At 34.4% G+C, this 14909-nt stretch overlaps 1 protein-coding gene across 1 annotated transcript; it reads right to left on the bottom strand.

Moving 5' to 3' along the window:
* Nucleotides 1-9293: 9293 nt before the first annotated feature.
* Nucleotides 9294-14909, bottom strand: LOC113491673 (multiple inositol polyphosphate phosphatase 1-like). The gene is given in 8 exon segments (XM_026868757.1): nucleotides 9294-10330; nucleotides 11251-11436; nucleotides 11795-11904; nucleotides 12140-12240; nucleotides 13244-13394; nucleotides 13804-13941; nucleotides 14302-14477; nucleotides 14744-14909. Coding segments are annotated over 8 exon segments (1194 nt in total). The 5' UTR covers nucleotides 14886-14909; the 3' UTR covers nucleotides 9294-10140.

The following is a 14909-nucleotide window of genomic DNA, read 5'->3' as shown; positions in this document are numbered from 1 at the left end:
AGGAATACTAAGTACCTAAGGACAATAGAAATTCCCATTACCGTCAACTTTAAAGCAGTTACGTATAAATTATGCTGACCGTCGGCCCAATCAGGGCAAAGGTCTAGGCACGCAGAAATGGATTTTCGCATTCACGTGCGTATTAGAAATGACGACGTCCATAACCATGTAAATGCTTAAAACGGTGACGAATGGGAAACATGAGAGTTTTTTAAGAGTTAAAACTTTTTCATAAGGTACATCATGTATGACTGTCGTCAACCTTAAGAAAATTAAAGTACCACACCTATCGCCTCTAGGACAAGGGCTTATGACGTTTTTAAGTAGTCAAAAGCCGTCAGGTTCCATGGATTTCCACTTCGTGCATAAAGTGATGTACTGATGTAACCACATGAAGTCTTCTATTTAGCTAAAGCGCTATCCTGTAATCACTTCTACGATGCGTTTGTTGTGAAATTAGATATGTATTTATACAACAGTGATAGTAATTATAACGCGTTGGCATACAACGAATCTATGTCAGCACGGCTGCGTGCGAGATGCGTCATGTCATTGAATTATTATGCTGTATCAATTTACATCATAAGCTGTGAGTACATAACGTTGTACGGAACAACTATTATTGATTTATTTATAATACATGCGAACCTTTGTTGCAAACAGAATAAGGGAAAACTTGGAGTAATTTTCACTAATCATGAAAACTAACGGTTTACTCACGCGTATTTTGAACGATACTGAAATCCTTAATCTGTTTGAGCTACAGCTACATTAATTGACTAATAAACACAGATGAATTCGACTGAAAAAGTTAAGTTTATGACTAGTTTTTAAATATAATGTCTACGTACGTCTTAACGTCTCAAGTCTTTCATACAACTCCATGGATAGGTAATAAGTTCGTCTAGATTGAGTGAATCAGCGAAAATACGAAAACAAAAAAAATGCAAATAAAATATAAACAAAATAAAATTCTCCTTTATAATGCTTTTAGTTACAAAAGCACACACACAGGATTTGTTTAACACACGTCAAAGTAGAATCTAACGTTATTTAAGCCGTATTGCATTGTGTGCTAAGGTTTTGCGGTTTGGATATAGCCAAAGGGCAAAACGTCTGAAAGCTAATGCAATAACACGCCGCTGCTTGTGTTTGAAGTGTTTACGAAATATTAAGCTTTATCCATTGTTGGAACCCGTTGGAAAGTATTAAAAGGATATTTTTGGCAAATATAATTAAAGATAGATTTCAAATGCGTAAGTGAGTAAACCGTTGTATCATTTAATAGCTGTTGCCCGCGAGTTCGTCCCCGTGGGTATAAGTTATGATTTATACCTGCCCTATTTTTTTCACATTTTCCTTTGTATCTTCGCTCCTATTAGTCGCAGCGTGATGGTTTATACCCTAACTAAAGCCTTCCTCGATTAATGGTCTATACAACACAAAAAGAATTTTTCAAATTGGACCAGTAGTTCCTGAGATTAGCGCGTTCAAACAAACTCTTCAGCTTTATATTTATAAATATAAGTAAAGATAAGTTACCTAATTATTCTTCTTACCTAGACAGGGTTTCTGTTTTCTTTATGTAAAATACTCGTAACATAGAATATCTAAAACACCCAGTTACCCACATATACTAAACCTATGACTTTCAAAACTAGGAATACAGAGATTGTAATTGTAAAACTCTAATTCGCGTGAATCGTGTTTCAATGACTGCAAGCTGACGCAAAGCCTTTCTAAGTTATATGAGCGTAAACAAAGGGTATATGAATGTAATACCTAGCTTATAAATGGTTATAAGTTTAGTCGGACTTATGTTATAAAATGTTCGTGCCACTTTGGTAGTTACCAGTCTCTAGTTGATGTAATGGAAATTCTGGTCAGCGGATTAATGGGATAATCAAGTTTTTTGTTTCAAAATAATGTTTTTTTTTAGTTTTCCCTACCCAAAGTGTAAAAAACCAATGCTCTGTAGTTGGTCTATCTGTCAATCTCTGATCAGGCTATATCTCATGAAATGGAAAAGCTAGAAATTTGTTATTTTTCACAAATTACGCATTGCATCTACTACAAAAAAAATAGTGGTTTAGCAACATTTGTTCCAGTCGTAAGCGTCTATTATAATGTTTGAATTTTGGTTTGTTTAACGATTCTTTGTGGGTATGTAGATATTATATATCTCATAAGGATATAAAATCTAGATGCTATATCCGTTATAGACACTATCTTCCATCAATTAACCATTCAATTATACACACAAATTAATTTACTTTAGCCTAAATGTTGGCAATATGTATCCTGTCCGTAGCTTGACACTACTAGTGGTGATAGAATATTTGGAGGGCTACCACCATCTTTTAAAATAATATAATTGTAATTGTATAATTGTAAATGAAAGCGTGACAACTTATTACATGGTGTAGAACGGCATCTCTCTACTACAGCATTATATATATCTTGCTAATATTATAAGTGGATGTTTGTTCCTCTTTCACGCAAAAATCACTGAACGAATTTAGACGATACTTTGTACCTACACAGGCAATTTATAACCAGGATTACCACATAGGATAGTTTGTATCATTTTTGTATTTGACTTGTAGTCGGCGAACCCGCGGGTCATACCTAGTACAGTAATATTACTGAGATGGTAGTAGGCTCTCTGTAGTAAATTATCTCTATTGAAGCACTAATTACAGAAGCATATTATCATGCAAACGTTAATTAAGTTCAGTGTCCTCAATCGGGGCTCTGCAATCTCGATGCAAAGGAAGTATATCGTGTTATATGTGCCTTTTAGAAACTTTAATTAATATATCACAGTTTACTCTTTGAGTGTAAGAAGTTAAAAGAAAATGTAAGGTATATTATCAAAGCTGACTGCTTAATTTTTTTGACTTACTCATTGTAGTTTGAGTTAGATGTGAATAATAGCACCTCGCACTTTCAATGAAGAAAGCGTTTTTTTCGGTCTGCCACAGTTATCCTCGGCTTCACTGGGTAATTCACTTCTAATATATTGCATTTTATTCCCATTATTGTTATAATCAACGACACGCTCCAAAGCGCTCCTCAGCTAATCTGGCATTATTAACAACAGCTTCCTTAGATAGGGGAAAAACTAATTCGAATTTTAATTTAGAACATCATCAGGTTTGATGACTTGCTCGCTCAATAAGCTACCATCTGTAGTAGCCGCAACTGATAGCTGAACAGTTAGCTATACGCCTAAAAATATCCACAAAATAAATATTTTCTGATAAATACATCTAATACATCCAACTCATATTTCATTTTACTAACACAGCGATACTTTTAGTTTCAGTTTACGTAACTGCATAAGTACCATCTAGATTTAATTAAATCTTTGATACGCTAAAATAAGTCCAGAGCAGAATAAAACAAAGCCACTATCGCTTAAATGAACCAAACGAAAGTCACTGAAGCCACAATAAAGAAAGGTTTTGTGATATTGCACATTCTGTTTTACATTTTGTATTTCTAACTGCAAGCTCGAAATTAAATTTCTGGCTAAAACAGGGTTGGCATCATTGTAGTGCGAGATTTGAAATAGATATTATTTTTTAATATAGAGACGAAGGCGATTAAAAATGGCGCTTTTTCTTTTATAGTTTTCTTTTGCTCGATACTGAGCAAAGAGTACTAAAAAAGGGTGCGTGTAAAAAGAAAATGGTACAAATGGACGGTACCGAAACGTGACGCCGCGCCATATTGCCGTAATGGGCTTCCGTTGCATTGTCGCCCAGATACCTCCTAGTCGCGCCTTGTTTTGATTAATCTTGACCAGTAATAAGACTGTAACAATCGCTGTTTAACTTAATCTTGTATTTCTTTTTCCCACATGCATTTACTAGCTATCATGGTTTATTAATTTTGAGACTCAGCCTGGTGGCAGACGGACGGACCGATGGAACGACAGCGGTGCCTTTGTAATAGGAACAATTGGGTATTGGTCTCCGTTTTTACAACTGGGTAGAGAACATCCTTAATTATGTCTGTTTAAAAAAACCGACTAATTATGTACTGTAGATATTTGCGTCGCAGCAACAAAAAATACATGTCCTAACATCTTTACTCTTTCACTAACGGACTAATAGATTTTTCTTTTTATACTGCCACCATCCCGGGGTGCAGTCGTGTGCAGTTGGCACGCGCTTCGCAGTTATGGTGCCACGGTGTTGGCAAGCACTGCACTACGCGCGGGCAAAGTGCCACGGTTCAATGGCACCGCACATACAACTAGAACAACTCCTGTGAAGGAATCCATCGGAAATTGATTAACTTTAAACTTCCCACTAGGATTTATGAGTCGTGTTGTAACTTTGAGATGGATCGTTATTTTATTCTGGGAAATGTTTGTTTAAAAAAGGTATACAACATTTATACAAATAAACACCATGTAAAATAAATAAACGACTGAAATATTACAGTTGTATTATGTTTTATTAGGTAGCCTTAATGTTGTTTCACATTGAATTTTAATCGCGTGTGATTTAGTAACGGAGTAGCAGACCAATATATATTTAAAACTAGCTTTCCGCCCGCGGCTTCGCCCGCGTCGAGGTCGGTTATAACGCGTTTCCAAGACAACTCTTCAAAAGTCCGGGATAAAAACTATCCATGTTCTTTCTCAAGGTCAACTCTATATCTGTACCGAATTTCATTAAAATCAGTTCAGTGGTATAGACGTGAAAGCGTAACAGACAGACAGACAGAGTTACTTTCGCTTTTATAATATTAGTAGGGATATAAACATTTACAAAAATATAGTTTATCTTTTTAACCGACTTCGAAAAGGACGAGGTTATCAATTTGTCTGTGTTTTTTAATGTTTTTAATTCATAACTTAGTAGTTTTTATTTGAAGTCTGTTGTATGTTTTTGTTGCAATAACAATATTATTAAGTACCTAAACAAATGCAGTATACAGAATTACGTACTGAGCAGTAGTGTACCAACACTTAAATAAATATTAAATTAACATAAATTATACGTTACTCGTTACAAGTTCATGGATGATCATAACTGTTTCAGAAATAATCATTTGAATGCAATGTTTCATACAGTGTACTTTTAATGGCCAATAAAATAGCTTATATTGTTTAGGGAACTTTATGAGTTGTTCACAAAAGTTTTTAATGCGTTCGTGACCTGAATACAGGTTGTGTAAGGACCTTCAATATTCGTAACAAACGTAAGATTGGTAATTAAGTCGAAAATACATTGAATTTTGTAAAATGTTGTTCAGTTTTTTTTATGTCAAAAAGGAGGCAACGAACATGCTTTACCTGTACCTATGTATGATGCATTTCCGTTGCCGCTATATATTTTTTTTTAAATCAGGCATCGGAGGCGGTCCCACGCTTCATATAGCAGACATGGTTTGTCGAGTTTATCCACTTTTCTGTTTTTTTTTTTAATTTTAAACGACGGCGAATGAAGTTTTATATATATAACTAGCTGTTGCCCGCGTCTTCGTCCCCGTGGGTAGAAGATATATTATAAGTTATGATTTATACCTGCCCTGTTTTTTTTTCACATTTTCCATTGTATCTTCGCTCCTATTAGTCGCAGCGTGATGGTTTAGCCTAAAGCCTTCCTAGATGAATGGTCTATTCAACACAAAAAGAATTATTCAATTTTGACCAGTAGTTCCTGAGATAAGCGCGTTCAAACAAACAAACTTTATATATTAGTATAGTTATAGATTCATACAAGACACAGCCTCTATAAATAGTCATGGGTAATATTGGTAGCTATGAATATCTTATCCGACAAAAGGAACCATTAACATAGTGACCATAATATGTGTGAACTATCTAATTATCGTTATCGTAAATTATTGTAAAAATAGAATGTTATGCTGATGAAGTATCTCACATATTGCAACATTTAAAACTTCACAATGACAAAAATATTTCACAACAACAATTAATTTAACAAGTCATGTTTACTTCTAAAAGCCTTTAACACCAATTAAATATCTTAACTGGAATCGCAATAAATCGTTCAGCGTCTCCAAGACTTACCTATTATCTCAAACAAAACGCCCGTGCCGACCCAAAGTTCAAAGCGTTTAGGAAAAGGGTTTTGCCCACGAGACTATTATACCGGCGAAAACAATTTATTTACTTAAATTATTTAAAGCCTGTTATGAATCTTAGTAAAGAGCTATCAAAGTCACTCCGAATTCTGTTCGTAAGTTTAAATTGGAAGACAATAATACCGTCTGAATGTAGGTTCAAATTTTATATAGGTTGAATAGAAATGATAACTGGGCATAAAAAGAACAAATCTACTTATTCTGTTAGATAGAAAACTAAAATATATTAGACACTATTAAATAATGCAACGGTTTATCATCTGCCGTCCGTCAGTTCGGCTCGCGACCCTGCCGGTCAGCTCATGATTCGGGACTCCGGTTGGGTCCGAAACTAAGTAGTCTACTAACTAAACTAGTCAGGCTGTTCCGATAAATAGGCGTGAGTAAACCGTTGCATCATTAATAAAGAATCAGCCTCACGATAGTTACTATAAAAATAATAGACACGTATTTTTTCCTTTTTATGAGCAACAAAAATTGACAAAGATAAGGAGAGCTTATGACATAATGATTTCGTAAAAATACACAATTGTGATGTCACGAACAAGTTCCACTCACTGTTAGATACTGGATCAATTTATGTTTGCAGTACAAAGGAAAAAAATACGTTTCTATTATTAAGCATGCAAGACCGACACTGAAAAACAAAAGTCATTTGCAAATAATGGAAATGATAGGTGATTTGATTAAAACGCACTAGAATGTATTCAAGCTTAAAGAGTAGGAACATTTATGCATACTTCTTGAGCAACGATACATTTATGAGGAGTTTGGAAAGCTTTTACGTCGCAGACAGTGTTGCTTCTTGTTTAAAGAGTATTCTTTATGGCAGGGTTAGCAGACGTCGTTAACCCGCTGTAAACGTTCTCTGGACTCTTGAGAAAGAGAGGTATGCAAGTAAGTAGGTACAAACATGGATTCTTTGTAAGTAGTTATAGGTATACGCACTTATATGTAAGATGGTTGGGAGGATAGATTATTTTTTACTCGCGCTCTGAAAAATTTGTATCCTTGTGTCACATATGCACCCAGACTCGGAACAAACTCGCAAAAATGATACCTCCTATTACGCGGGGATAAAACCCGCGACACTGAACACACATTGGATTTGGAGTGGTCAGCTATCCGTGCAGTCTGCAGAGCAAGTCTGCAAGCAGAAGGATATTGTTGCTTTAATACTTTAGTAATAGGTTAAATTTTTTATCAAATTTTCCTGATGAGTAGGTTGGTACTATTTGAATTATAGTCAAACGTTTAGCTCTAAAAACCTACAAAACTCGTTCTATTTATAACTCTATTGTCTCAAAATCAATGAACCGTCTCCCGATCAAGATAAAGTGGAATTCGAAGTAATAACCAAGAGAATAAGGGTCCATCAAAGCCTTCAACTACAGCGTCATAAGTTTGATTGAAGTTTGGCGTCGAGTTACCGCCTCTTATCACTTCAATACTCAATACTCAATACTCAATTATTTATTGCGTTCCATAATGTACATTAAGGTCTTAAAATCTAATAATACAGTCGAGAGCCTACTAAACAAATATATACCTATCTACGTACAGTACGTAGTTATAATCTTGACAGACGTAAAGAGGTTTGTTACTGTTTCTATTAGATATTAATTAAAACTTAGAAAAAAATTAAAGCTATGAAAATAGGTACTCCTTACTGCGTCATATGTTTTTTGTTTTTCTTTCGTTGTCGAACGACTTTGTCCCAATACGACAATAACAAAAGCTAAGCTTATAAAAAAAGTAACAAAATAAGCTTGCTGTAGCTGAACATGGCCACATTATTTACTAAAATTTTGTTAGTTGAGAGTTCAACAAAATAATTTTTGACTAAGTTTAAAAGTTTCGTATTTTTAGACAAAGTAAAACTGTTTTTGAAATTTCAGCTTTATGAAAAAAACGGAGCTGTCATAGTATTTTTATTTTGTTAGTTTTTTTTTAATTTGTTACATTTTGTAAAAAGAATTTTTACGCTGGGCCCCAGACACCACCATATTATTTTGCCAATAACAAAGTTTGACTTTTTATCGTTCATAAAACGAACAATATTACAGAACCGTGCCTTATTAATCTCTTAGATTTATAGGAACGACGTAAATACGTAATGAGATTTTTCTACTTCAAAACCATGACAGAATCACATAAGTAGTCGAATATCCCCAAAACAAATGTGTAGATACTCAAACTCTTATATTTTCCATTCCCCAAAATTCCCCAAGAAAAACAGAGTCGAATTAATCACATACACGTGATACACGTGTCAGTAATTCCTGCTAAGACTGACAGATGTCATCGTCTTGTCCAGCGTAATAGAAATGACTCGACGAAGTGTGGAAGTCGGCATCAAGATTATTAAATGTGTCAGGTCAAGCGAGTGAGGAGGAACTAAGCGATTATGTAAATAGTTAACTATAGGCTCTCCACCCAAATTAAACGGGGGTTTCAATTCTAATACAGTTTTATGCATCGTCACCATCGTCAGGCTCTTGTCAGGCTTAGACATGTTTGAAAAAGCTGATAAACTAAGAATGAGCATTTGTGGATAACACAAATGTGCGTGTCCTACGCGGGGATCTAACCCATTGCTTTGTTGTGACCTATTATACCACTTAACTTACTAAAATAATGAGGAAAAAAAAAATAGACAGGATTGCATAAATATTACGAAAAACATTGGATTGAGTCACCAGTTAAAATCAGAATAGATAACTTATCAATCACATGTTAGAGTAACAGGAAAACCCTTGTTACGAGTTTATGTGTGATTGTGTTGTTAACACTAATATCACAACGGTCGACCTAAACGTAGGTACTTTTCTGCTACTTTACTTTTTAAGTGGGTATGCCAGTAAACCTACTGTTACACGCAGAGTAGGCTGTTACTGCAGAGTAGGTACTAAGAGAAACTAAGTAGGTACTAAGAAGTTTAAAACTTCTTTTCCGCCTGTGCACATTTTTTTTATTTTACATGTAGGAACACCCAAACGCAGAGAAAGCATTCTTGGAAAAAACTTTTGCTTATCCTACGCGGGGATCGAACCTACAACACATCGCGCACGGTGGGTTTAGCGTGGTGACCTATACCACTCCACTATTTGTTCAGTCTTGGATGTTATAGGACGGAAGTTGCTAAATATATGAAAAAGACAAAAACATAAGCGTTTTAAGCGTTTAATGTGATCAACAATGTATTTTGTACCTAATTCGATATTATAACAGTGTAAACATGAAATCCATTCGAAAATTATTAAATACAACAATGTCAAGCAGCTATAACAACTTTTATATCGTTTTACATAAATATTTATATGGCTATAAAGCGTTTTACCGTTGCCATGGTTACGTCTAGCATGTTATATGTATTTACGACACAGCCAGTGCAAAATCGCCCGACGATTAAAAATGCTAAAATAAGCTAGGTTCGAAAGTCCAAGTCTGTTTTTTTTTCTTTTGACTTTATCGATTTTTTTCTTAGTTATTTTATCAACTTCATTACTTCCTTAACTATACAAAATATCACTGGTACAATTGAATAAATTACAAATTTGTACTGAGAGCAACACTTACGACTGATACATTATCATGTATCAATAGTGCCGCTATGCAACCGCCTACATAAAGTAGGTACTCTAATACCTTGAGCAAAATGCTAGGGGTCAAAGCATCGAAAAAAATACTTTTCATTTAAAAACTTAACATTTGCTCTAACCATAGACAGAGTGGACTGAGCAAAAATTGAGTTCTTTAAGTACAAAATAAGTGATTGTATGGAAATTATATCTTTCTATCTGTTATTGAATGCTAAAAACGATCTCAAAATTTTGGAATAAAACAACTACTAGCTGTAGTTCTCTTCGTCTCTCTCGCCCATTTCTACATACTTTACAGTTAAATCATACACGCTCAGTCCATTCCATACTTTCTTAACTAACGACCAGCGACAATTGACAATGACATTTACATTTGACAGTCTTCACGCATGCGCAGTTTAAAGCTTGGTATTCAAACAGGAGTCTTTTCAGTAGCGTTCGATTTCTTTTCAAGTCCACACATATCGTCGTAATTACAATTGTATATGGAGTTCTTGAAGTATTTTTTTAGGTGGTCTAGTGGGCATAGCTCGTGCTTACACATCGGCAGCTTTATTATTTTCTCTTGGTGTAGGGTCAGTACATGATCGCCAGTCTTGCACCTGTAAACCAAAGTAAAACAAAAAAAAAAGGATTTTAAAACAGCACAACTTAAGTGTTAATACTACTGATATTTAGTTATTAGAGAGTTTATTGTGAGTTGCATAAAAATAATTGACGACGAACATCAAAATGACCAAGACATGCCAAATTTTTAAAAAAAAATCTTCGCCTGGTTCTTTTTTAATTAGGAAAAAAATGCAATACCTAAGTCAGTAAATATTAGGAAATGTAAAATCTAACATAAATCGACCAATAACTCAAATGAAACATTTTTATTACAATTTACAAGAAAACAGACATATTAACCCATTTCTCGAAAACCCCGGTTTATATTGTTCGTAACAGTCGTTTATTGTGAATGATACAACGAATTCGACTATAAAACTGTGGTCCCATTTCATTGGTTGGAGAATAAAAAACGTCTTTATGTGTCTCGTTACCTAAATTATTTAGCGAACTGGGGCCGTTAAGCATTAGACTGTCTTGTGTAAAAGAGATGGAGATATGTCTCTGTATTGTCAGTACTGAATCCTAACTACTAATGGGACCATGTGGTAATACATGGGATTGTGTACAATGTCTATTTTACTACTATTCTACTATTCCTAATACAAAATATTGGAATAATGGCAAATTTTCCTTGAAATCAAAGCATCCTTAGGTGAATCGAATTCGGAGCAATCTGACTTTCATGGATTGTCATGTAAACGATGTAATGTAAACTGACTGCAAAGTAATTTAGTGTAAAGAAAGGTTTAATGAAGTTTTATTATTGGAATATCGTTTCCCTATAGTGCAAAAACAATAAGACAAGGGTGGAAATTTCGTAGGCTTCCAAATGACTTAGAAAGAAGGTTTAATCTTAATTTATCCTAGCCATATCATCCAATTTAAAATAGTATGTATTAAAGATCCTTACTTGTACAACACAAAAGCCAAGTTCGATGCGAAGCAGTCGATTTGTGAGACCTTCCACTGTCTGTCGTCGTCTCTGTAGGAGCCGGTGAGCGGCGCTTGCGGCCGGTACAGCTCCATGTGTGTGAGTAACTTGAGAACAGTGCCCGAGTGAGTGAACAGGAACGTCGCTTGAGGACCGTTTTCGTCACTGGGTAAAGGGCATAATGTTATTAAAACTTGTGATTGTTGAATTAGCAGGAATATATTTAGTAAGTCATTTTTTCCGAATGTGTTATGGGGGGTTTCACAAACATAAAAATCACACGCACAATGACACCCAGACTCAGAACAAGCCTTCGTGGTTTACAGAAATGCTTGTCCTACACGGGTATCGAACCCGAGACACGACGCACACAGTTGGTTTGGCACACAAAGACCACTCGGGTGGTCTTTTGGCATTAACAAGTCTCGCTGCTCTAGACTCAAACTGTATATTATCACATTTTTTACAAAAAGTAATAATTGAAGAAATGGTCTTTATTTATATAGAGTAAATAAAATGTTACCTGAAATTTTCGAACATATTCTTGATCGATAGACAAGCTTGCCGGTACGACAAGTCGTATCCATAGCCATCCACCCAATACGTTTTTATGTCGTGGTAGTATTCGAACACCTAAAATTCAACACATTTTGATTTTTGATTTTGAATTCTGTTTTGGTGCAAGCACGTTGAATCATCACACATCTTTTTAAGTTTAGTCGAAAACACAGTTTTTTCCCGACAGGAATATGTAAATATTTGTTACGTATTTCCCCGAATTTGGGGTAACGGGAGAAGAAAATTTAATTGCCCCAAAATGTTGTACAATATTCAGGGAATGATAATAGGGAAGGTTATATTCAGTTACCTTCATGGTTTCTTCATCAAATCCATAGCACCAAGGTGATATGTAATATTTATCCCACGACGTTTCGTATCCACAAAACTTATACATGGTGTCCACTTCACCTGCAAAATTATGACAAAATATTAATTCATACAATCGGTAAAAAAAACAATTGAAGCATTACATTAAAATGATTGCATTAGAGATGCACATAAGAAAAAAAAGCGTTTCAAGGAAAGCTTTGTAACACTTGTAACATTACGAACTTCAACCTTATTACAAGGGAACAAAGTTGAGTTCCAAACACAATTGTGTCCATAAAATAATTAGTAGATATTATTAGAAGTGCATACGGAAAATTAGCATAAAACTAAAACAAGCGCAAACAAAATATTTGGAAGAAAGGAGCTAACTTTATAATATCTACAATTATATATTTTTAGGATAATATTAATTGATAAACAAGAAAAGGTTATATTCATTCACTTGTAAAGTGGCGTAGTGTGACAAAGGAGCGAAGCGAAGCAAGAGCATTAGAGCGAGTGCAAAACACCAATGACTTTGACGAATTTTGATAAAACTGATACTTAGATCTCTAACCTAATAAATAATTACACCAGTACCTAATACAACAATTGTCTATCAGTATTAATTTCTAAATTTTATCACAATAACATTTGTTACTAAGGTTAAAATACAACCGAAATAGAGGTCTTAGATCTCTACAAAAATTGAATTTTGTTTTTTCCTAAATATCTTGTATGTACAGTACACAAGTACAGATAAAACGCAAAGCAACTAGTAGTTGTTGTCTCCCATGTATTGAGACGCCTTTATCCAGAACACTGATTCTTTGTATTTGGTTCAAGTTTTAAACCTAAATGAACTGAATAGGATCAACTACCCACTGAGTAAGTGCAACCTACTGAATATTTGCAGCAACTTACAAAGCAATAATTTCTACCCGCCAATTAGCTACATCTCAAAAAACTATGATCCTACAAACACATCTTTTCCTACTACGGTTATATTTCAAGCAAATTACACACTAAATATCAGTTACTCTCAAATCATACAAGCCGATAGGTGTAGCAACATTCTACAGCAGTTCATAGTCTTACAAACCCAAATTCAGTACTCTATTTAGGCCCAGCCTTTTAGACACAGACTCCAACGTCTTGTTCATTTCTGGACTGTGACCGTATAACCTTTGCTCCGTGTATGTATCAGGGTTTTTCTTAACTTGTTTTTGCCACCTGTCACAGTGTTTGTAAAACTGAAAAATTGCAACTTAGTCTAGAGGGAAGCTGACAGATGTAGAAGTAGAATACTAATGTTCTGGGAAATCTATCTGAATGCTAGACATTCAAGCAAGCTAAGGCTCTATCAAATATTTAGAAGTTAACATCCATGCTGGTAAAACTATTGGCCAATGTATAGGAAATGCATATCACTCTTAAAATTAGTTGAGATGGTCTTTTTTAAAATCCTTGATGTAAGTATTATAACACTACTTTGTTAGCCAAAGATGGCTGAATTATGTACATGTGTCATAATAAATAAAATATCTAAAAAGTTTATTAAGTTAATATTTCTATTTCATCAATCCTGACACCAATTTAAAGTTTGCTTTGTAACGAAAATTAGTTGTACCTACAGATTGTAAATATAACTAATTACAATACATAAGTATTTTACCCTCATACTATGTCAACCTTTGTTGCTGGTGCAAATATAATGTCTTGTGCATTTTTCTTTTCAAACAAGCCATTGGTGAAAAATCTTGCGCTTTGCTGAGTTCTCTGGGTAGCTGTGTAGCGAAACTGAAATATAATAATGTATTGTAATTATTAACAAAAAATATCCATAAATATTTTAGGGTTTCTCAAAGACCTACAAGGCAAGGTAACATTGATCTAGATTTTCTGATTAAACATAAATATTTATACACAGTTTCAAAGATATATTGTGAAGTATAAAACTTTTTTACAGCAGAGGGATGGAATACAAATGAATAGTATATAAGTAAAACTCACTAACCACTAAAGATATATAAAAAAATTTGAAGGCCGAAAATATGTTTGGAAATAATTAGAAAGTATTGATTATAAGCAAAAGAAAATACAAGAGACTGATTCAATTACTGAGCAGAAAACAAAGAAGAAGATTCAGAAATTACTTACAAGAAATGTCTTGTTGTCATATCTTTCTCTGATAGCATTAGGGAACCGCTTCTGCATCCTCTCAGCAAGGAGTATCATCTCATCTTGACCTTCTAAGGTTAAGTAACTTTCTTGTTCAACATCATGCTCCTGTTTCCAATCTTCCAGCCTTCTTAATTGCTCTTTACTTAGTGGACCTAAGAATAGAATATAATAATCATTATATAAAATATACATTTGATAAAACTTTAAGCAAACTAGAGGACAGAGCTTTATTGTCAAGGTCATTCCTGTCCTGTAAAAGGTGGTGAGATTCAAGAGTGTCAAATATGTGGGGATGGCCGAAAAAAATTGCAAGTTTGGAAGGAAGATCTTAAGGTAAATAAATAAAAAAAACAGTGCAACAATTGAACGCCCAAGCAATTAGGGAAATGTATGTATTTACTTATCATAAGACACTGACCTTTTCCATTTTCATGTTGCAATAATATTTCATATTTCAAATCCAAAAGATTGCTACCGGCTACTATGTCTTTCTTACTAGGTAACCTCGTCCCATGTCGAATCACCATCCATATTTTATTGTCTTTGCAATCTGTAATCATTTACAAACATTTATTGAAAGTGAT

Source organism: Trichoplusia ni, chromosome 3, assembly GCF_003590095.1.
Source record: "Trichoplusia ni isolate ovarian cell line Hi5 chromosome 3, tn1, whole genome shotgun sequence".
NCBI lineage: Eukaryota > Metazoa > Arthropoda > Insecta > Lepidoptera > Noctuidae > Trichoplusia > Trichoplusia ni.
Note: the sequence above shows the minus strand (reverse complement) of the source record. Positions and strands in the feature narration are given on the sequence as shown.